General features: G+C 44.2%; 1 protein-coding gene across 1 annotated transcript in view; it reads left to right on the forward strand.

Moving 5' to 3' along the window:
• The first annotated feature begins 231 nt into the window (after nucleotides 1–231).
• Nucleotides 232–22,357, forward strand: part of LOC122751054 (zinc finger protein 420-like) — a 28,939-nt gene continuing 6,813 nt past the window's right edge. The window contains exons 1-5 of the mRNA XM_043997987.1: nucleotides 232–318; nucleotides 844–931; nucleotides 1,980–2,131; nucleotides 13,421–13,547; nucleotides 14,761–14,829. Coding sequence (XP_043853922.1) covers nucleotides 2,099–2,131; nucleotides 13,421–13,547; nucleotides 14,761–14,829 — 229 coding nt within the window. The 5' untranslated portion in view covers nucleotides 232–318; nucleotides 844–931; nucleotides 1,980–2,098. The remainder of the gene's footprint in view (nucleotides 319–843; nucleotides 932–1,979; nucleotides 2,132–13,420; nucleotides 13,548–14,760; nucleotides 14,830–22,357) is intronic.

Raw genomic sequence — 22,357 nt, forward strand, 5'->3', positions numbered from 1 at the left:
TCGCCCTTCATAAGTCCCGCCTTCTTCCCTCTCTCCTCTCCTGCTTCCCCTCACTCACCCCTCGGGCCCCGCCTCTACGTTCAGCAGTAAAGGCGGTTCCCTAAGAAAGCCCTGGCCCAGCTTTGGGTGCAGCCAATTAGAAGCTGTGGTGGACACCACGTGGGCCTCCCCCCCCCCCCCCGCCCAACCAACAAGAACAGAGGCCAGTGCGCCCGCTCGCACTACATTTCCCAGAAGGCTGGTCGTCGCAACCGGAAGCGGCCTTCTCTAGGAACTCCAGGGAGCGGCTCTGCGCCTTGGCTTCGCCCCGGGCCTCTGGTAAAACTCACTCTAGCCCCTTCCGGTCCTTGTCCTGGATGAGCAGGCGCAGTGTGCCCGGGGGCCCGGCTCGGCCCTTTGGATGGGGGGAGTGTTAAGTGAGCTCTGGGGGTGGGGCGTGAGGTGGAGTGTGTCACTGTCAGTGGTGAGGGGGGGGGGGGCCCTGGTTGTTATTGTGTCAGAGAAAGTGGGTGTTGGGCGTGTGGCCCGAGTGCTTGAGGGTGTCACGGGGTGGGAGGGGGGGATGTGGAAGGGGGCTGGCCCGCAGCAGGGGCTCTGGGAGCCGGGGGCGCTCATCCTTCGTGCTTTGGAGATTCTTCGTCCTCAGGAAGCCAGCCCTGTGCTTGCAGGGCCCAGCTAGGTCGGCCCCCCGCTGGCTCGGCCCCCCGCTGGCTCGGCCCCCCGCTGGGTCAGCCCCCGCTTCCTCCCGCCCTGGCTTGTCCAGCACCCCTGCCTGTGGCCGGTTGTCTTACCCTTGGGTCTCCCTCTGCCCTCCACAGCTCCCCACCTCTCTGTCTTTTCCAGACGCCGGCTCTCTTCCCAAGTACCTGGGGTGGCCCTCTCCCTATGGAGAGCCAGGAGAGCTACTTTCAGCCAAGCCTTCAGGATCCAGGTATTCTGTCTCCCTGGCCCCCGCTTCAGGTTAGAGGTGCACCTTTCTTGCCTTCTGACCCAGCCCTCTGTAAGGATTCTCCTGCTCCAGAACCTGACTTTGGATGCGGGAATAAGAACTCTTCCATTCCCCCCCCCCCCATTATCTGGACCCTTAGACTGTTTCCCTATCCAATCCTAGGCACTGGTGCCCTGTCCCCACTCTCCCTTTAGAGGTTCGAAGTCTGAGCTCTAGCAGAGGACCCCAGGAGTCCTCCCCACCTCCTGTTAGGCCTCAGGACAGTCATCCTGCTTTCCCAGGCTCAGCTATCAACCTAGAGCACTCCTGTCCCTCCAGTGTCCCTGACCTCCCTGCCATGAGCCTCCCAGACCCTGCCTCTGCTCCCCTTGCCCAGACCTCCTGCTTCCCTGCCCCCTCTTGTTTCAGAGCCCTCAACCCCCTTCTCGGGGGCTGCATCCCAGACTGGATCGGGTCTCCCAGCCTCAGGCTTCCCCTGGTCATTCCTGCAGCTGCATCCCAGAACCCTCCCGAACTTCAACCTTCCCTGCCTCCTAGACCAAGCAGTCAGTCTGGTGTCTAGATTTTGTGTGGCTGTTACTTGGGGAAAGGGTCGGGGTATCCGCTGCACTCATTCAGGGGTCCCTGAAGCATTGACTGGTCTCATTCCATCTGGGATCCCAAAGCCCCTTCTGCCTCTTAGGTTTGTATAGTAGGATGAGGGAGGGGAGTGGGGCAGAAGAGGAGTAAGAGACGGTGGGACTACCTTCATTTTTTTTTTTTAATTTTTAGTGAGGCAATTGGGGTTAAGTGACTTGCCCAGGGTCACACAGCTAGTAAGTGTTAAGTGTCTGAGGTCGGATTTGAACTCAGGTACTCCTGACTCCGGGGCCAGTGCTCTATCCACTGTGCCACCTAGCTGCCCCTGCCACCTAGCTGCCCCGACTACCTTCATTTTTAAGCCTGACGCTACCTGATGGCTCCCCCACTCTGTTGGTTGGAGTCAGGGCCAAGATCTTTGTAGCTCCTTATCCTCTGTGAATCCCTGTAGGTCAGTCTCCTGCCTAGGAGGAGAAGAGAAAGACCTCTCCCCTGTGGAATCCTCCCTCTCAGCTTGGTCTGCCGCAGTCCAAGGCCTGGCCACAGGCAGGGAGCCTGGAGCCAGAAGGAATGGCTCCTGGGAACTTCAGACCCCCAGCCCAGGTGAGTGCACTCCATCCAGTCTGAATCACCATTCAAGGCAATCCTTTATTTATGGCTTGTTTTCTTTGACAAAAATAGGTATGAAGTTGAATACAGTAGTAGCAACACTGCTCTGCTCTCTTCTTTTTTTGTTTTTTGTTTTTTGGTGAGGCAATTGGGGTTAAGTGACTTGCCCAGGGTCACACAGCCAGTAAGTGTCTGAGGCCGGATCCGAACTCAGATACTCCTGAATCTAGGGCCGGTGCTTATCCACTGCGCCATCTAGCTGCCCCTCTGCTCTCTTCTTTTGAACTGATTTATTTGCACTTTGGCATCTCAGCCACTAACTCCCTCTTATCCAAATTGCTCCTGTCCTATCTTGCTTATATGGTACCAACTCTATGCCAGACACCTTATCAGTCCTGTTGTAAGAACTGTCAGGGTCCTAGATAAGGCAGCACAGGATGCAGCCAGACGGGTATGTGGCTATTATCCTATCCACTCAAAGGGTGACCCACACCGTTAGTGGAGAATGGATAGCGGGGTCCCTCATTTCCACAGATGTCATCTATAGTCTCTCCTGAGCTATCTAACTCTGAGAGAATCCAAAGCAGTTCTGGGTAAGATCAGGTTGGGCCCTTAGGCAGAAATAGTGTTAGAAAAGGTGATTCTTTCCCCCCAAATTGGATGCTTAAAGCTTTAAAGGGCCTTTACTATAGCTATTTTCACTAGGCCAAAGAAAACTGTATCTTCTTCTTCTTTTTTTTTTGGTGAGGCAATTGGGGCTAAGTGACTTGCCCAGGGTCACACAGCTAGTAAATGAAAACTGTATCTTCTTGATCAGTTTGGTTTTGATTGCCAAACCTATACCAGATTCACGGCAGCCGCTCCAGAAAAAAACGTGTGTCCAGCCCTGATTTTGGGAAGCTGGCCTCCATTTGCCAGCCTTGTTTCCCTCAGGGCTGCTGTTCAGATGTGATACCTGCTGAGTTCTCTCACAACAAGAGCTGTTTATCTCTCCAGTCTACTGGCTGTTGTGTTGTGTAGAAGTGCACGCACATTCCATGTTCCAACGGTGAGTGGAATCATCTTTGCAGAACTTTTTACATGTTTTTGTGTTTCACCCACATGGTGGGATGGATCCCTGTCTGCTCAGGTAATCAGGCCAGGCTTAGGTAAGCAGACAATTTTTAGGGCACCTTTTCTAGCCCCTTCCTCACACCAGGAAGTGAGAAGGGCAAGTGCAGTCCTTAAAAAGCTGCTCAGACACCCAGGGAGCTGCCGAATCCCACAGTTGCTTCCAGTGAGAAGTTGACCCTGTGGCCTGAGCCTTCTGTGTGCAGGGTTGTGACCAAGCTCCCAGTGTATCTTGTTAAAATTTTGTTTTAACTGGTGCTAATCTGTGAACTCCTGGCTGGCTATCTGAGTGCTTTTAATTGGCAAAGCTATAGCTGTCTATTAGCTGCCTAAGCCAGTCTGCAAGGGCTGTTTAAAAATCCCCCCACTGCTTCTCCCAGACTAGAAGAAAAAAGATTAGGAAGCCCCTTTCAATTTAACTAAATGGGTTTATTTACGAGAACCGATTTAGGAACAAGAATACAGGAAAGTAAGATATACAACCTGAAACCTTGGCCAACAAACTCTGCTGTTCCCTGTCCCTCTGCGTGTCTCTCACCTGCCACCGTGAACTCCTTCCCTGGTCTGGCCCTTTCACTGTCAGCTGCTCCTGCGATTCTTCTCCTACCACTGACCTCTCCTAGCATCTCTACCCCCATAATGTCTCTGTAGCGTCCTCTTGCTTTCACTACTGTGCTCCTTCTTCTGTCTCTGTAGCTACCCCCCCCCCACCCCCCAGCCCCAGCGTCTCTGCCTCCCAGGCTGTATATCCCTTCTCTTCTCTCAAACCTCAGGCTCAGTACACCTACACACGCCAAGCTAATTTGTTGGCGCTGCCAGGGCCCGGCCCAAGGCCAACTACGGCACTAAGCCTTTGTGCAGCATGCGCCCAGAGCCAGCGCTGGGCGGAGGAATCTGGCATTTGCGTGAGGCTTATGTGGGTACCCCCATGGAGTGGGGCTTGGGCTCCCAAGGCCTTTGTTCGGGGCGGTTTTGGGAGAGCAGCTACGCTGGGGGAGGGGCAGCCCGTTCGGGGACAATTTTAGACACTCACAATCTGCACCTACTGCTTTGTCACTTAACTGTCACCACAGGACTTTGAGATAGGTAAAAATGGTAAAATGCTATGGGTGATGTCTTTTGAGTCGTGCATAAATTGCATTTAAGTGAGGCAGAGTTGCACAAGGTTGCAGCCTCACTCTCTTCCAGAATCATCACAGTCCGGGGGCAGGACAGTCAAGATGACCAGTGACGGCTCTAGATGACCGTGGATGACCGTGGCATCTTCAGTGTCTGACTCCACAGCAGCTGCTTCAGCCGCCTTCATGGCTGTTGGAACAAATTATTCTCATCTGTCCGTTCCACCAGGGGACGTCTTCAAATGCTGGGGGTCGACACCCTGCTAGCTCACGGGTGTGTTTGACGCTCCTCGCTTCCCCTCAGCCTGGTTTAGCTCGTCTGCTGATATGGTTTACTGGAGTGTGGCCCTTGTATAAGCTGCAGCTTCTTGGAGCCACGGGCAAGAGTCGGGTAGACCAGGTGGACCCCCAAGGTGGGAAGCAGCCCTTGCACCAGAGGCACACGTGCCACGCCTCTGTAGCCGCCACACAGGGCATCAGTGAGGTGGGCAAGAGCCGTGGGGGGATGCGTCGGAGCGGTGAGGGCGGAGGAGGCAATAGTCACCATGTGTCAGGTGCTGCTTTGTGTGCCCTACAATCACTGGGTCTTCAGAACCACCCTCCTCATTTTACATTTAAGGAAACGGAGGCAAACGAAGGGGGGAGAAAGTGTGGGATCATGCTGTCCTTCTGAAGCCGAGAGCCTGTAGAAATGGTGTCGTCTTCCAGAAAATGGGAGGTTTGTTAGAGGGGGAAGGGACAGGGTAAAAAATTGTGAGTTCAGGTTTAGACATGCAGAGTTGAAGTTGGTTTTGAGACACTGAGTCAGAAATTTCCAGAAGGGAATTGCTAATGGGACAGAAGCAGAAAGGAGGTGTGGAGGCTGGCTGCAGAGATATCTGGGAGTCTTCTGCATCTGGGTGATAGTTAAATCAATCTAAGAGGGAGAGTGGGTAGATGGTGGGGAGTATTCCAGAGAGCCCAGGACAGAACTTTGGGAAACCTGGCCAGGGTTGGTGTGGGCTTGATGGGTCATCAGAGGTGCCTGAAAAAGTGCAGTTGAGATAGGGAGGAGAGAAAAAGCAGAGGATGAAACCCCCAGAGAAGAGAGGGAGCGATGCTGTCAAATGCAGCAAGTAGGTCAGTCATGATTAACTGAATGCTTTCAGAGTGAGAGAAATAATCAGGGAGTTCAGATGGATCACTTTAAAAGGAGAGATGGAGACGTGAGAGCATGATTGGTGTCTCAGGGGCTGGTAGGGGTCAAGTAGAAGTTTCAGGACTGAAGAGGCCGGTGGGATTGGAGGCAGTAGGAAAGGGACCAGCTGTTGGAGAAAAGATTTGAGAAAAGGTGGGAGATGATTGAGGTGTAAACTGGAGAAGACAGGATGAGGTCCGTGTAGACACTGACCTTGAGAAAGACAAGGTTCAGCTCTTTGTGATAGACTTGAGGAAAGAAACCACTGGAATATTACTCAAAAGGAATTTGGTAAGGAGAGAATGGCTGCTGTCTTTCAGTAGACCTTCATTAAGTGCCTACTATGTGTCGTCCATCACTGTGCTTGGTGCTGGGAATTTTAAAAAACAAGGCAAATAACCATCCTGTCCTTAAGGAGCTCACAATCTATGGGAGAAACATGGGACCAGTGAAGGCAGAAGAGATGGTATCGAATTGGAAGGAATGGAAGGAGAATGAAGAGGAGTTAGGAAAGGCTTGCTTTCGATTGGGATGGCAAGGAAGCCAGGAAGCATAAATGAGTGAGGAGCATTCGGTTGTGGCGGATAGGCAGAGAAAATTCCTGAAGCCAAGGAAAGGTGTGTCTTCTTCCAGGAATATCCAGGTGTCATTGGAACATAGAGTAGGTAGCAGAAAGTAAGGTGTGAGAAGACTGGAGAAGTAGGTGATGTCAAGGTCATGAAGAGCTTTTCATATTCGATTTGGGGCGAGATAGGGAGCCAGAAGCACTTACCAAGTACGGGAGTGACTGGTCAGATGTGAGATTTGGACATATCACTTGGCTGGCATGGGGAAGTCTTGAGGCAGGCAGATCCACCAGCAGGGTGTGGCAGTAGTCCAAGGGTGATATGATGAAGACCTCTTCTAAGGTGGCTGCAGCATCACTAGAGAGAAGGGGCTTTGTTCAAGGGATGTTTCAAAGGTAAAATACACAGGCCTTGACAACAGATTGGATAAAGGAAGTGAGAGAGACAAGCTGAGGATGGCAACTAGGTTGTGAGCCTGGGGGATTAGGAATGGGGAAGGGAGAGGGAAAGAGTATGTGTTCAGTTTTGCACATGTTGATTGTAAGATATCTCCTGACCATCCAGTTAGAGGTGACTGAAGGAGAGTTGGGAGGAGAAGGAGCTTGAGCTGAGTGGCTTCAATTTTTAAAGTAAAATAATAGAGAAGGTCATGAGATGAAAGTGTTGACAATGTTTGAATGGTCAGTAATCAGAAGACATTTATTAAGTGATTGATATATGCCAAGCACTGTATTGAGGGGTGGGGATATAAATATGAAAAAAATGAAAAGTCCCTGGGTTCAAGGAGCATCCTGTTTGGTGGAAAAAGATGAGACACAAAAGAAAGCTGTAAATTGGTGAGGAAGCTGTCAAGGGCATGGTGAAGAAGTCAGTCACTGAGGTCCCAAAGTACAAGAAGCCTGGTGGGAAATGAAGAGTCATCTGGGATAATCTCCTCTGAAAAATCCGATGATTGGCACTTTCCTTTTATTTATTTATTTAGAATTTTATTTTCCACCAAATTCCATATAAAAACATTTTTAATGTCCATTTTAAAAACTGTGTTCCGAATTCTCTTCCTCCATCCCCCACCCCCTAATACCCCCCCCCGCCCCTTAAGAATGCAAGCAATTCATGTAAGTTATACATGTGTAGTCATACAAAACATTTCCACATCAGTCAGGTTGTGAAAGAAAACTGAAGAAAAAAAAAAACTTGAGAAAAAAACTAAAAAAATATGTGCTTCAATCTGTATTCAAAAACCATCAGTTCTTTCTCTGGAGATAAACTGCATTTTTCATAAGTCCTTCAGAATTGTCTTGGATCATTGAATTGCTGAGAATAGCCAAGTCATTCACAGCTGATCATCTTACAATATTGCTGTTACTTTGTACGCAGTACATCTCACTTTACATCAGTTCATGCAAGTCTTTACAGTTTTTTTTCCTGAGAGATCCGGCTCATCATTTCTTACAGCACAATGGTGTTCCATCACAATATCATCCCACAGTTTGTTCAGCCATTCCCCAATTGATGGGCATCTCCTCACTTTCAAATTCTTTGTACCAAAAAAGAGCTGCCATAAATATTTTTTGTACGTATAAATCATTTAACTTTTTGTTTTTTATCTCTTTTTGGATACTGACCTAATAGTGGTATAACTAAGTCAAAGGGTATGCATGTTTCATAGCCCTTTAGCCATAGTTCCAAATTTCTCTATGGAATGTTTGAATCAGTTTACAAGTCCACCAACAGTGCATCAGTCTTTCATTTTCTCCATATCTCCTACGGCATTTCTCATTTTCCTCTGCTGTCCTATTATCCAATCCAGTAGGTATGAGGTAGTACCCCAGAATTGTTTTGACTTGCATCTTTCTAATCAATAGTGAGTTAGAGCATTTTTTAAAAAATATGGGTATAGATAGCTTTGATTATTTCATCTGAAAATTCTTCATGTCTTTTGATCAATTATCAATTGAGGAATGACTTATTTTAACAACTTTGATTCAGTTCTCTATGTGTTTGAAAAATGAAGCCTTTATCAGACAAACTTGCTTCAAAATTTTTTCACAGTTACTATTGTTAACTGAATTTCCCTTCATCCTACTCCCCATGTCATTTATTATATTCTCTATCTCCTTTTCCTCTTTCCCTCCTCAAAGGTGTTTTGCTTCTGACTGCCCGCTCCCCAAATCTGCCCTCCCTTCTATCATTCCCCCCACCCTTGTCCCCTTCCCCTCCTTTTTTCCTGCAGGGTAAGACAGAATACCATACCCAATTGAGCATTTATATTATTCCCTCTTTGAGCCAATTCTGATGAGAGGAAGGTTCACTCATTCCCCAGCACCGCCCCTGTCTTCTCCTCCACTGTATAAGCTTTTTCTTGTTTCTTTTATGTGAGAAATTCCATTCCACTTCTCCTTTTCCCTTTCTCCCAGTGCATTCCTCTCTCACCCCTTAATTTTATTTATTTTTTAAAAGATATAATCCCTTCATATTCAATTCCTACCTGTGCCCTCTGTCTAAATATGCTACATCTACCAGCCCTAATAATGAGAAAGTTCTTAAGAGTTATGAGTATCAGTTTCCCATGTAGGAATGTAAAAAGTTTAGCCTTTTAATATCCCTTATGATTTATTTTCCCTGTTTCCCTTTTTATGCTTTTTAGAGTCTTGTATATGAAAGTCAGATTTTTTTCCAGTGCAGATCTTTTCATCAAGAATGCCTAAAAATCCTCTCTTTCATTGAATTCCCATTTTTTCCCTGAAGGATTATAATTGGTTTTTCTGGGTAGGTGATTCTTGGTTGTAATCTCAGTTTTTTGCCCTCCAGAATATCATATTCCAAGCCCTCCTATCCTTTAAAGTAGAAGCTGCTTAATCTTGTGTTATCTTGACCATGGATCCACAATAATACAGTATTGATTTGTGTGATAAAATAATGGAATTTAGCAGATGCCCAGGGGTCCCACCTGATTGATTTAGTATTGTTTGAATTGGGTGAGAATGAGAAACTGACTAAATACCTACTTGGGGATGATTAGATTGTAGCCACACCTGGCCAGCCCGACATTAGCAGGGGACCACTCTCAGCCAATCCAGCTTGAAGGATCTCCCCTTTGGGGGAGGTAGAGAAAAAGGAGAAAGGAGAATGATGAGTCTGAGAAGCTCTCTTGCCCTTTGGTGAGCTTCAGGAGCGTACTGGAGAGGTCCTGCACAGCTGACTCCCACTGAAACTATGGACCCCAGGTGGTGAGTTATTAGAAGCGAGGCCAGGTCTTCAAGCTGGCTGAACTGGAAGAAAGTTTGGGGTTTGAGTCAGTCTTTGCTAGAGCCAGGGAGCTTATCCATTTTTCTCTTCCCTTATTTCCTTGTCCCTGGCTTTATTAACTTCACCTTTGTTGTACAGCAGTACAGCAGAGACAAGAGTGGATTGAGGTGTTAGATGTCATTAGTAAGGAATTCAATGAAAGATTTATAATGAGTAAGAATGGAAAAATGAGTATTCAGGCAAAGATGTCCACAATAGATGAAATGCCCTAAGTAGTTTATGTGGAGAATGGGTTTTGATAAACTGAAATAATATACCAAATCACCCCTCAGGTATTTGGAAGAGCCTCACACTGATTAGTACATTTATTTGACTCTCTGACACCCTGGGAGGTGGGTGCTATTATCATTTCTTTAACATTCTTATCTGAATGAAATCAAAATCCTTTACCTTCAAAAGCATCGACCTCCTTCCCTTTTTTAACTGGCTTAAACTTTTTTTTCATCCTCCTTTACCACCTTTAATTCCTCTTATCTTTTTGGACACTTCTCAGGCCCCTCCCTACTTACAAAAATCCACAGATTTCACTGTTTGTGAAAGAGGAACTAAAGTTAGCCCCAACAAGTTAGACTTTATTCCTGGACAAGCTTGGCTTCATTCACCTTTCTGCGGCCAATAAAATCACCTTCCGTTTCTGTTCCACTTCATGTTATTTTCAATTCATTTCACTCTTCCCTCTAAAAAGTCTTCTCTTTATTATAATACAGATTGTCAGAGTGTTCTAATATAAAAAGACATGACAATTACTGTCTGAAATAATCAAGCCTTCCAGGGCTGGGGGGTGGGGTTGGGGGTGGCTGGGGAGGGGCCTCCAAAGAACCCATAAAGTGCTAATCTGAGACTGCTTTTTCTTTTGTTTAAATCCCACTCTCTCTAATACAGTCCTGGGCAGGGTGGCCCTTCTTGTGATAATAAAAAATTGTCCTATCCCTTTTCTTGTTTTGTTTTAAATTTTTATTTAGAATTTTCCTCAAGTTACATGTAAAGAAAAAACCAAAATTTTTCACATTGATTTTTTAAAACTGTGTGTTCCAAATTTTCTTCCTCCCTCCCTCCTCAACCCTCCCTAAGAAATCAAGCAATTCAATATAAGTCATACATGTGCAGTCATGCAAAACATCTTCATATTAGTCAGGTTGTGAAAGAAAATGGACAAAATAACTTTAGAAAGAGGAACTGACAAAATTATACTTTAATCTGTATTCGGATACTATCAGTTCTTTCTCTCTTGATGGTTTGCATTTTTCATACATCCTTCTGATAACATCCTGCTCATCATTTATTTCACAGTTACTATTGCTAACTGTATATTCCCTCCTCTTGATAATTTACTCTATTTTTTATCTTCTTTCACCCTATCCCTCCTTGAAAGTGTTTTGTTTTTACTGCAACCTACCCCAGTCTGCCCTCCCTTCCTTCACCTCTCCCCCCATTATGCTCTTCATCTCCCACTTTCCCTCAGGGGAAAATATATTACTATATCCACTTGAGTGTGTATGTTATTCCCTCTTTGAGCTAGTTCTGATGATAGTAAGGTTCACCCACTCCCCTGGCTCCTTCCTCATCTTGCCCTCCACTCCATAAACTTTTTCTTGTTTCTTTTATGTGAGCTGCTTTACCACCTTCCATCTCTCTCTTTTTCTTTCTTCTAGTGCATTCCTCTTAGCTTTTAACTTTATTTTTATTTATTTATTTATTTTTGTGAGGCAGTTGGGGTTAAGTGACTTGCCCAGGGTCACACAGCTAATAAGTGTCAAGTGTTTTAAGGCCAGATTTGAACTCAGGTCCTCCTGAATCCAGGGCCGGTACTCTATCCACTGTGCCACCTAGCTTCTACCTTTTAACTTTATTTTAAAGATGTCATCATGGGTCAGCTGGGTAACACAGTGGACAAAGCACCAGTCCTCGACCCAGGAGGCCTCAAGGCCACATCTGGCCCCAGACATAAGTCACCCCACCCTGCCTGCTCCACAAAAAACAAGGATAAACAAAAAATAAATGCTTTAAAGATATTATCCCTTCATATTCAATTCACACCTGTGCCCTCTGTCTCAGTATATTCCTTTAAGCCACCCTAATACTGAGAAAGTTCTTATGAGTTAAAAGTATCATCTTCACATGTAGGGATGTAAACAGTTTAACCTTTTAATATCCCTCATGATTTCTTTTTCCTGTTTACCTTTTTATGGTTCTCTAGGGTCTTGTATTTGAAAGTCAAATTTTTTATTCAGTTCAGGTCTTTTCAACACGAATGCCTGAAAGTCCTCTTTTTCATTGAAGTCCCATTTTTCCCCCTGAAAGATTATACATGGTTTTGCTGGGTAGGTGATTTTTGGCTGTACTCCCAGTTCCTTTGCCTTTCAGAATATCATATTACATGCCCTCTGGTCCTTTAATGTAGGAGTTGTTAGATCTTGTAATACAAGATCCTGACTGAAGCTCCACAGTATTTGAATTCCGTTTTTCTAGCTGTTTGCAATATTTTCTCCTTGACCTGGAGTCTCTGGAGTTTGGCTATAATATTCCTGGAAGTCCTCCTTTTGGGATCTCTTTTATGAGGTGATCAGTGGATTCTTTCAATTTCTCTTTTACCCTCTGCTTCTAGAATATCAGGGCAATTTTCCCTGACAGCTTCTTGGAAGACGATGTCTAAGCTCTTTCCTTGATCTTTGTTTTCAGGTAGTCCAATGATTTTCAAATTATCTCTCCGGGATCTATTTTCCAGGTCAGCTGTTTTTCCAAGGAGATATTTCATATTGCCCTCTATTTTTTTTATTCATTTGGATTTGCTTTATTGTATCTTGATTCCTCATAAAGTCATTAGCTTTTATTTGTTCTGTCCTAATTCTTTTTTTCCATTATATCAGTATTTTATTTTTTTCTGATATAAGTATTTTATTTTTTTCCAGTTACATGTAAAGATAGTTCTCAACATTTGTTTATACAAGCTTTCCAATTTCAAATTTTTCTCCCTCCCTTCCCTCCCTCCCCCCTCCTCTAGACAGCAGATAATCTGATATAAGTTCTGTGTGTGTGTGTGTGTGTGTGTGTGTGTGTGTGTGACATTAAACATATTTCTGCATTAGTCATGTTATAAGAGAAGAATCAGAGCAATGACGAAAAACCTCAAAAGAGAAAAACAACAGCACCAAAAACAAAAGAAATAGTATTGTTCAATCAGCATCCATACTCCACAGTTCTTTTTTTTTTTTCTTCTGGATTTGGAGATCCCCATCCATCATGAGTCCCCTGGAACTCTCCTGTACCATTGCATTGGTGAGAAGAATCCAGTCCATCACAGTAGGTCAATACACAATGTTGATGATACTGTGTACAATGTTCTTCTGGTTCTGCTCATCTCACTCATCATCAGTTCATGCAAGTCCTTCCAGGTTTCTCTGAACTCCACCTGCTCATCGTTTCTTACAGCACAATAGAATTCCATTACATTCATATACCACAACTTGTCCAGCCATTCCCCAATTGATGGGCAACCCCTCAACTTCCAATTCCTTGCCACCACAAAAAGAGCTGCTATAAATATTTTTGTACATATGGGTCCTTTCCCCTTTTTTATGATCCCTTTGGGAAAAAGACCCAAAAGTGGTATTGCTGGGTCAAAGGGTATGCACAGCTTTATAGCCCTTTGGGCATAGTTCCAAATTGCTCTCCAGAATGGTTGAATCAGTTCACAGCTCCACCAACAATGCATTAGTTTTCCAATTTTTCCCCAGCTTCTCCAACATTTATTATTTTCCTTTTTTGTCATATTAGCCAATCTGATAGGTGTCAGGTGGTACCTCAGAGTTTTTAAAATTTGCATCTCTCTAATCAATAGTGATTTAGAGCATTTTTTTCTTATGGGAATAGATGGCTTTGATTTCTTCATCAGATCATGCAGATCCCTTCTCTGTGCTTCAGTTTCCTTCTGTAAATTGATGATCAATGGACTAGATCAGTGCTGGAGTCTCAGCTCTAAGTCCTATGAATTTTGATGTTTTAGGAGTTGGTGACATTCCAGGATGTGGCTGTGCACTTCACCCCAGAGGAGTGGGGTCTGTTGGACCCTCCTCAGAAGGAGCTGTACAAGGAGGTCATGCTGGAGAATGCCCAGAACTTGCTCTCCCTGGGTAAGGACCAAGACTTCCCCTGGTAACTCTGAATCTGTCATCAAAAGGAACATCTTTATTCCCTCCCTGATGGGCAGAGTTTGGGGCATTTATCAATCCCTGGAAAGGCCAAAGTGCCAGCCTCCTGTGTCTGGGACAAAGGGGCCTCCTGCTGCCGAATTTGGCTGTGGGACGTAATGGGAAAGGGGCCTGGGAGTCCCTTTGTGGCTCTTGAAGCTGATCCTTTGAGACTCGAGGCAGCTTCAAGCCAAGGGCCTGGATCTCTGTCAGACATCATCCAGGTTAACCTCTGTGTGAATGGGAATTTTATCTGCAAAAGCACTAAAAACTGTTCCTGTCCCCTCCCCTTGAAGATGGACCACCCCTCCTCTTTGGAAACATTTGGTCATTAGAGTGTGCTTTTTGTTAATAGGGATAAGTTTCTAGGTCATAGCCCCTAGTATTCCTCTTAGAGCCAGCCCTAGCCTAGCAGGAGTGTCTTTGTTCTTCCTTCATACATCCCCCAAATTTAAGTATAGATACTGTTCAAGAAAGGGAAAGGGGGCAGCTAGATGGCACAGTGGATAGAGCACCGGCCCTGGATTCAGGAGTACCTGAGTTCAAATCTGGCCTCAGACACTTAACACTTACTAGCTGTGTGACCCTGGGCAAGTCACTTAACCCCAATTGCCTCACTAAAAAAAAAAAAAAAAAAAAAAAAGAAAGGGAAGGGAATGAGTATATACATCTACTGTGAGCCAGACGCTGCGCTAAGCGTCTTTTTGAGGCCTATTACCTCCCTTGATCCTCATCACAGCTTTTGGTTCTGGTGCTGCTGTTATATCCATTTCATAGTTTCAGATTAAGTGATTTACCCATGCATGCACAGCTAGGGAGTGTCTGAGGCCAAATTTGCATGCAGTTCTTCCTGACTCCCGGACCAGTGCACTCTCCTCTGCACTGCCAAGTGCCTCTGATTTCTCAAAAATGGAAGCTATGGAATGTGGCCATCCTGCTACAAAGGAGAAAGACCAAGTTGAAATTTTCTGATTCCAAATGAGTTGCATGATCTTCCTTCCCCTTTGCCCCCAAGTCTCCCAGCAAGAAACACCCTGAAAACCATCTTTGAGCAGTCCTTGGGACCACCTTGTGGTCTTTCCTTCTGCTTTCCTTAATGGGGATTAAATGACAAGTTTCTCTCCATCCTCATGCCTGATTTATTCCCCTTGACCAGGACTTCCCGTTCCCAGAGCAGGTTTGATCTCCCATTTGGAGCAAGAAGGGCTGAGGAGCTCCTGTCCAGGTGAGTGAAGGGAAAGCTGGAGTGTGTGGGATTTTATCCCCAGAGGCTTCCTCACACTGCAGTACAGGGAGGGCTACACTTCGAAGCAGGAAGACCTGGCTGGTTATTCCTTTTCAGATACTTTTAGCAGTGAGATTCTGAGTAAGTCACTGAACCTCTGACCCTCAGTTTCCTCATCTGTAAAATTAGGGGGCTGGACTCCATGGCCTTCCAGTTCCCGTCTGATAAGTCAATGATCCTATTAAAAGTCTTTGTTGGGAACTTTGGGGTGAGACAAATGAAAGGCTCAAGAGACAGTTTCTTGGTAATAATCAGTCTATTAATGAGGCTATCAAATAATCAATAAATTGATGGCCAGCGGTCTCTCTCAGTAACCAGAGACAAAGGCATGCAGATGACTAAATGCTTAAATAACTTTGGAAAAGGGAGTGCCCCTGACAGATTAAAATCGACCCTGAGTGGCAAACAATTAATGAGGGGATGGACTTTCAGGAAAAGGAGCAAGGTGCAAGAAGACTTGAAAGGTAGAAGAGGGGCAATTGGTGAAGGGCTCTAACTGCCCAACTAAAGATTTTGTCTGATCTTAGTGATCGGGAGCCACTGGGGTTTTGAATGTAGGGAGTGACATCATCAGGCAAGAGCTCAGGAAGATAAATTGGACAGCTGGTCGGAGGCTTGGGTGAACTAGGTAGAGACTTGAGGGAGTGAACCCAACCAGCCAGTTCTTACAAAATCTCAGATGTGAAGAAAGGGGCAGTGTTGGGAGAGAAAGGGATGTAGCCAAGAGATACTACAACGGTGCAATCAATAAAACTTTGCAATGCATTGAGTGTGGGAGGAAAGGGCATGGGAGATAAGGAGGGATGAATGACGCCTGGGTGATGTCCTTGGATGGTAAGAGAGGGCTATGTCCTGGGTAGTAGCAGGAGAGCAGGAAGATGGGAGCATTGAAAGAAAGGTGTGTTTAGTTTTGTGTATATTCTGAGGAGTAGCAGGAAAAAGTCAAGTCCCAGAAAGTGAGAGGGAAGAGAAGAGAGGATCAAGGCAAAGTGGGTGATCGACAGTACCAGAAGATGCCAAAGGATCAAGAGGAGTGAGGGTTGAGAACAGGCCATTGGAGAGGTGTTCTCATTGACTAAGGAAGCTGGGAGCCAGACTCCAGAGAGTTTCAAAAAAACTAAAAGGAAAGGAAGTGGTGACACCCATTGTGGATGGCTGTCTCTAGCTGCTTAGCTACTGAAGGGTTAGAAGATTTGGCTATGACGTCATGGAGAGGAGGGACTCTGGTGAGTTTTTGATGGGTCAGGGAGATACGACTATATTTGGGGGAGGGGTGAGGGAGCCAGTAGACAGAGAGAGACTCAGAATCAGTGAAAAATGGGAATGATCCAAGAGGGAATGTTCTGGAGAAGAAGATGGGAAGGAGGGGGCTCATCTATGCATATCCATGAGCTGACTTTGGCCTCTTCATATGAGACGAAGGAAGAGAAGATGTCTGAAGTATGTGAAATGAGAAGACAAAGTAGCTCTAGGGAAATGTTCCATTTTTTTTCATGTTCTCATCAGAGAATATGGAAGGCAACACATGACATGGGAAAAGATATTCAGAACTCTGGAAAAACTCGGTGATGAGTGGGAGAGGGAGTCAGGTGGTGAGCTATCCAAGGATTGCCTTGCCACAGGGAGGGTCCAGCTGAGGGTGTGTAACAAAACCGTTTCATGGTTTTCTCTGTCTCCATTCATCAGGACATGAATAGGGCTGAAGGCCATTGCCTTACTTGGAAAGAATTTAAGCATAAGTCATCCACCTTCATCCTTTACCTGGTTCCTTTGGCTCAATCTTTGGCCCATTCCTGGAGAATCATTGGCCAGATTCATGAAGGTGACCGCTGCACTTAGGTTAGGGAGATGAGAGAGAGAGAGAGAGACTTCCAGGTATCCCAAACATGAGGGCCAGATTTAATATAGGGAGAGTGAATTGAGTGGCTCACCGTAGTATTGGGGTCCCAGAAATAACGAGGGACCTCTAGACCCAAAGCTCCCTCCCCCCCAAACTGCCTTTTTAGATCTTTCTCCCAGGCCACTAAGAAAGGAGCCTAACAGCCTCTTTCCCACAAACGAATCAGGTTTTATTAATGGGAATGAAATACACGGCAAAGGTGAAATGAATAAAATCAAAGAGAGGGGAATAGGGAAAGAGAAATAAGGATAATCCTCCTAACTCTAACCTAAGTCTATGCAATCCCCAAACTCACTTCCAGTTCAGCTAATTCAAAAGAGCAGGGTTCCTATGTTAACTCACCCCCTGGGGTCCGGAGCTTCGATGGGGAACTAGCTTTGCAGCCAGGACCCGCAGGACTCGTCTGCTCCTGCTGCTCGGACCACTGGAAAAGAAAGTCACTCTGGAAGAGACTGAGCTTCCCTCAGCGAGCATTTACTCTCCCTCCCCCAGAAGGGGAGGTCCTTCAAAACTGCCCGTGGAGAGTGGTTTCTCCTGCTGGCCCCAGCACACCGCACTCGGGGCAGGCCAGGTGTGGCTCCTCCCCATCAGTCAGCCAGATTCCAATAATCTTACCACACATAACAGGACCAGAAGCCTAGAGGCCTTTGTTATCTTCAATCAGGTCTCATCAGGGTTAGAACTGTACTAAGATAACTGCTTTTAGGTGATAAGTTGCAAGAAAGAGACAACAACATTTAACAACTAGGAGAGACCAAAATCCAGGGATAGAGGTAGAATTAGGGACTCATACCAGCCCTGGGTCTAGTCCATCAGTCAGTCAATAAACATTAAATGCTTACTATGTTCTAGGCAGTGTGCTAAACCCTGGGGAAACAAAGAGGCAAAATACAGTTGCTGCTGTCAAAGAGTTAAGAATCCAGAACACAGACATGGGGATGGTTTGAGCGTAAGCAGCAGATCATGGAACTTACTTGTAGACCGTCCTGGCAAAGGAGAGAGTATTTTGGTCTGGAAATACCTTAAATTCAACAGGCACATAGATGAGGAGAATGGTGGCTTATGAAGGGTGGAAAGAATCAAAATCATGTTGACACCGATAATACCTAACAATGAAATGGTGCCCACTGTGTGCCAAGAGCTTGACAAATATCTCATTTGATCCTTCCAACAACCCTGGGAAGGGGGTGTTCTAATTTCCTTCATTTTATAGATCAACTGAGGCAAAGCAGTACTGTGATGTTCCCAGAGTCACAGAGTGAGTACGTGTTTGAGGCTGAATTTGAATTCAAGTCTACCTAACTCCTGGGACATTGGTCTATCTACTTTGGGGTGGAAAATAAGTTTCTGCCCTAGAGGATTCTTCAACTAGGAGAAGTTAAAAAGATCAGCAGCTCTTAAGGTGTTGTTATATTCAGTCATCTGGGACTGGGATCAAGGGACAAAAGATCTGCTGGATGGCGGGGATTCTGCCATTTTCATTATAATTGGCTAGCGTTGATCCCATTCCCTTTCTTCACCTACTTTTTTCCTCTTGAAGATGGAGCCAAGGCAAATAGGAAGGAGGCGAATGGAGAAAAGATGATTTATCATCATAAATAAAATTTATAAATAATAACAAAACAAATAAAATAAGAATAAATTAAAATGGAATAGATACCCCCAGGAGCAGAGAGTAATAGCAGCATACATTAGAAAGGAGGACACAGAAACAGGTTTTGTTAAAGAAACACACTCAGTAAAAAAGATTGCCGAAGCCTTGAGAATGGGGCCATGTGATTCTCTAATCCAGATGGGAATAATGCCTCCAAAGTCACCCATAACTACAAGTCAACTTATAAACTAAAGAGCCAAAGAAACAGGAAAAAGGCACGTTGGCACAACAAAAAATTATAGACGAAGGGGCAGCTAGGTGGCACAGTGGATAGAGCACTGGCCCTGGATTCAGGAGTACCTGAGTTCAAATCCAGCCTCAGACATTTGACACTTACTAGCTGTGTGACCCTGGGCAAGTCACTTAACCCCAATTGCCTCACCAAAATAAATAAATAAGTAAATAAGTAAGTGAGTAAATAAGTAAGTAAATAAATAAATTATAGACGCTGGGTTAGTTTTTGCAAAAAATAAATGGAAACAAAGGTGATGACCATGTATTGGTAAATGACTAAGGAAGTGATGGTCCAAGAAGATGATAGCTTCTTATTTTTTCAGAAGAGACGATGAAAGACTCAGTTTCAGAGAAACCCAGAAAGAGTTCTCTGAGCTTATTTAGGGGAGCAGGGAGCAGAAGCAGAATAGTTTATACTGTAACAACACTGTTCAGTCAGTGCGTGACTGCGACACCAAAGCAGAGCATGGTTTTCCAGAATGTTTTGTTCTTAGAATCCCTTTCAAGAACCATTATAAAAAAGTGTGTTGTGATCCCCACTGGCCATTTAATCTTCTATTCAAAAAATGTTTTTAAATGTATGCATTAAGTACTTACTGTAGTTACCTTGATAATGTCATTCCCCAGAATTCCAAATTAGTTTATATGTCAGATTCTATTATGCAATATAACATTTTATTCTCCTTGTAATTTTGAAAACTAAATATAAAATTATAAATCCATAAGTATAAATAATTAGGAAAATTTTCATAATGCGTTTTCTCTAAGAATCATAAATAAATGATAATAGCTGACATTACATATGACCAAATGCGTGCCAGTATTGATATCAGGAATAGGAACAACAGATTGGCTGAGAAAAGAGGATTTGTATGAACTTGGGTTTATCAAGTTTGTTAGCAGGTGAACGATGGGGGTGGCGCCATTTCAGTTATAGATGCAAAAAGGCAAAGACTCCCCAAATGAATAGTACTCGTGGTTTGTGTAGGTTTTAGGAGGTGAACAGGATAGGGAGCTGGGGAAAAAAATGATTGGTCAAGGTCCCTGTTGTTGCAACTCAAGCATGGTCTCCTGTAATGGCCCTTTTACCCAGTTTCAGTGTTCACAGGGTTCAGTTTCCTGGTCATGTCCCACAGCCACTGGGCATTCACATCACAAGCCATCTTGAAAGAGTCACGGATCATCACAAACATTCCCCGTAGATGGGAGACATTTTTTTCTCATCAAAGCATTAAGCATTCTGCTTAACAGAACGGGGCGCACAGAATCCCAGGGCACGTCCCATTTGGGGTTACTTGCATTGCAAGCACTAAGGAGAGAATGTAGACATATCTGTTTAAAGAAAATGGCGTGATTCTCACCGTGGAGCAGCACCATGGCCACACCAGGCACTGTGCTAAGCACTGAAAAGGAAGTCATTGGATTTTCTCAACAACCCTGAGAGGTAGGTTTTGTTATGACCCCTATTTGACAGTTGAGGAAAGTGAGACAAACCAGGTCACACAGCTAATAAGTCTCGAGTCTGAGGCCAGAGTTGAATTCAGGTCTTCTTGCCTCCAAGGCCAGCTCTTTGTCTTCTGTACCACCAGCTATATTTTGATTTAAAAGAATAGAGTGAAATGGTCCCTTACACATGTATGAGGTGGAAAATGGGAGGAAATTTTTACAAGCTCTTCTGGTAAGGGATGGAAATTCATTTTTCTTATTTCTCTTACCCATCAACAAAATGAACAATTAGCATATACAAGATTTGTAGTGGATTAATGTACTTTTTGTAATTGTCCAATAGCAAATAGTGTATTAATTGATAAATGCACTTGAATGTCAATTGCATATATTGCTTTGATTTTCTTATTTTCTAAAATAAAACTATATATAAAATAACCTTTTAAAGGAAAGATCTCTTCAACTTTCTTTTTTCTACCCTGGAATATCTGCTACATTGTCACAAACTACTGATGGACTGACCCACTAGTTCCTTTGAATATCAGCCTCATAGTAGAATACTAATATAAGTTCAAGATAAGGACACATCAGAAAATAACCTTAACACTTTGATGAGAAAAAAAACATAGTCTTCTGTCTATGTGGAATGTTTGTGATGATCCATGACTTTTTCTTTTTTCTTTTTTGCGGGGCAACAGGGGTTAAGTGACTTGCCCAGGGTCACACAGCTAGTAAGTGTTAAGTGTCTGAGGCCAGATTTGAACTCAGGTACTCCTGACTCCAGGGCCGGTACTCTATCCACTGCGCCACCTAGCTGCCCTGATCCATGACTTTTTTTTTTTTTTTAAGGCAATGGGGGTTAAGTGACTTGCCCAGGGTCACACGGCTAATAAGTGTAAAGTGTCTGAGGCTGGATTTGAACTCAGGTACTCCTGAATCCAGGGCCGGTGCTTTAACCACTGTGCCATCTAGCTGCCCCCGATCCATGAGTTTTTAAAGATGGCTTGTAATGTGAATGCCTAGTGATCATGTAGCATGATCAGGGAGCTGATGTCTGCCCTGCAGGGTCAAACACATCTGTAACATCTTGATCTGGTGATTTCATCACTGATGAGATATGATTGCAAGGTCAATGGTGAAGGAGGAAGAACCTCTGTTGCACTGACATGAAGCAAATGAGGTCTGTGCATGGCTGTGACCACCCATCGGGAATCAATTTGCACACAAATGTTCAGCGCTTCTGCAAGTTTGGAGACAATTTGATGACAGGTTCAGAAAGTGAAGGAATATGTTGTACTTAGAAACAGAGATTGATGTTTTTATTCACTTCTTGAACATCTAAAGCATTCTCAGTCTAATGATTTTTGGAGGAAATATTGCAGAAAGAAACTGATTATGCTTCAGTTCTGTTGGTCTATACCTAGTTTCTGCCAAATTGCTTTCAGGTTTTCCCAGCAGTTTTTGTCAAACCCTGATTTTCTTATCTTAAAAGTTTGGGTCTTTGCGTTTATCAAACAATAGATTACTCTGGTCATTTAGTTCTGTAAAGTATGTACCTAATCTATTCCACTAATCTACGACTCTGTTTCTTAGCCTGTATCAGATTATTATGATGATGAGCACTTTGTAATACAGTTTGAGATCTGGTACTGCTAAGGCACCTTCCTTAACATTTTTTCATTGATTCACTTAATAGTCTTGACTTTTTGTTCTTCCAAATGAATTTTGTTATTTGTTCTAGCTCTAATTTTTTTTTTTGGTAATTTGATTAATATGGCACTGAATAAGTAAATTTAGGTAGAATTGTCATTTTTATTGTATTGGTGTGAGATAGATACCCATGGGAAATTGATATTTCTCCAATTGTTTAGATCTGACTTTATTTGTGTGAAAAATGTTTTGTGATTGTGTTCATATAGTTCCTGGGTTTGTCTTGGCAGGTAGACTCCCAAGTATTTTATATTGTCTACAGTTATTTTAAGTGGAATTTTTCTTTCTATTTCTTCCTGTTGTACTTTGGGGGTAATATATTCAGGGTGGGCCAAAAGTCACAAAGGGGGTTTAGTATTTAATAACACCTTTATTTTTTGTTTTTAATTTATAGTACCATAGCATCATATGCAGTAGAAAAAATACCTTTTCTCCTCTTATTGCTATTGCTAGCATTTCTAGTACAATATTGAATAATAGTGTTGACATTAGATATCTTTGCTTCACCTCTGATCTTGTTGGGA

Source organism: Dromiciops gliroides, chromosome 3 (genome assembly GCF_019393635.1).
Source record: "Dromiciops gliroides isolate mDroGli1 chromosome 3, mDroGli1.pri, whole genome shotgun sequence".
Lineage (NCBI taxonomy): Eukaryota > Metazoa > Chordata > Mammalia > Microbiotheria > Microbiotheriidae > Dromiciops > Dromiciops gliroides.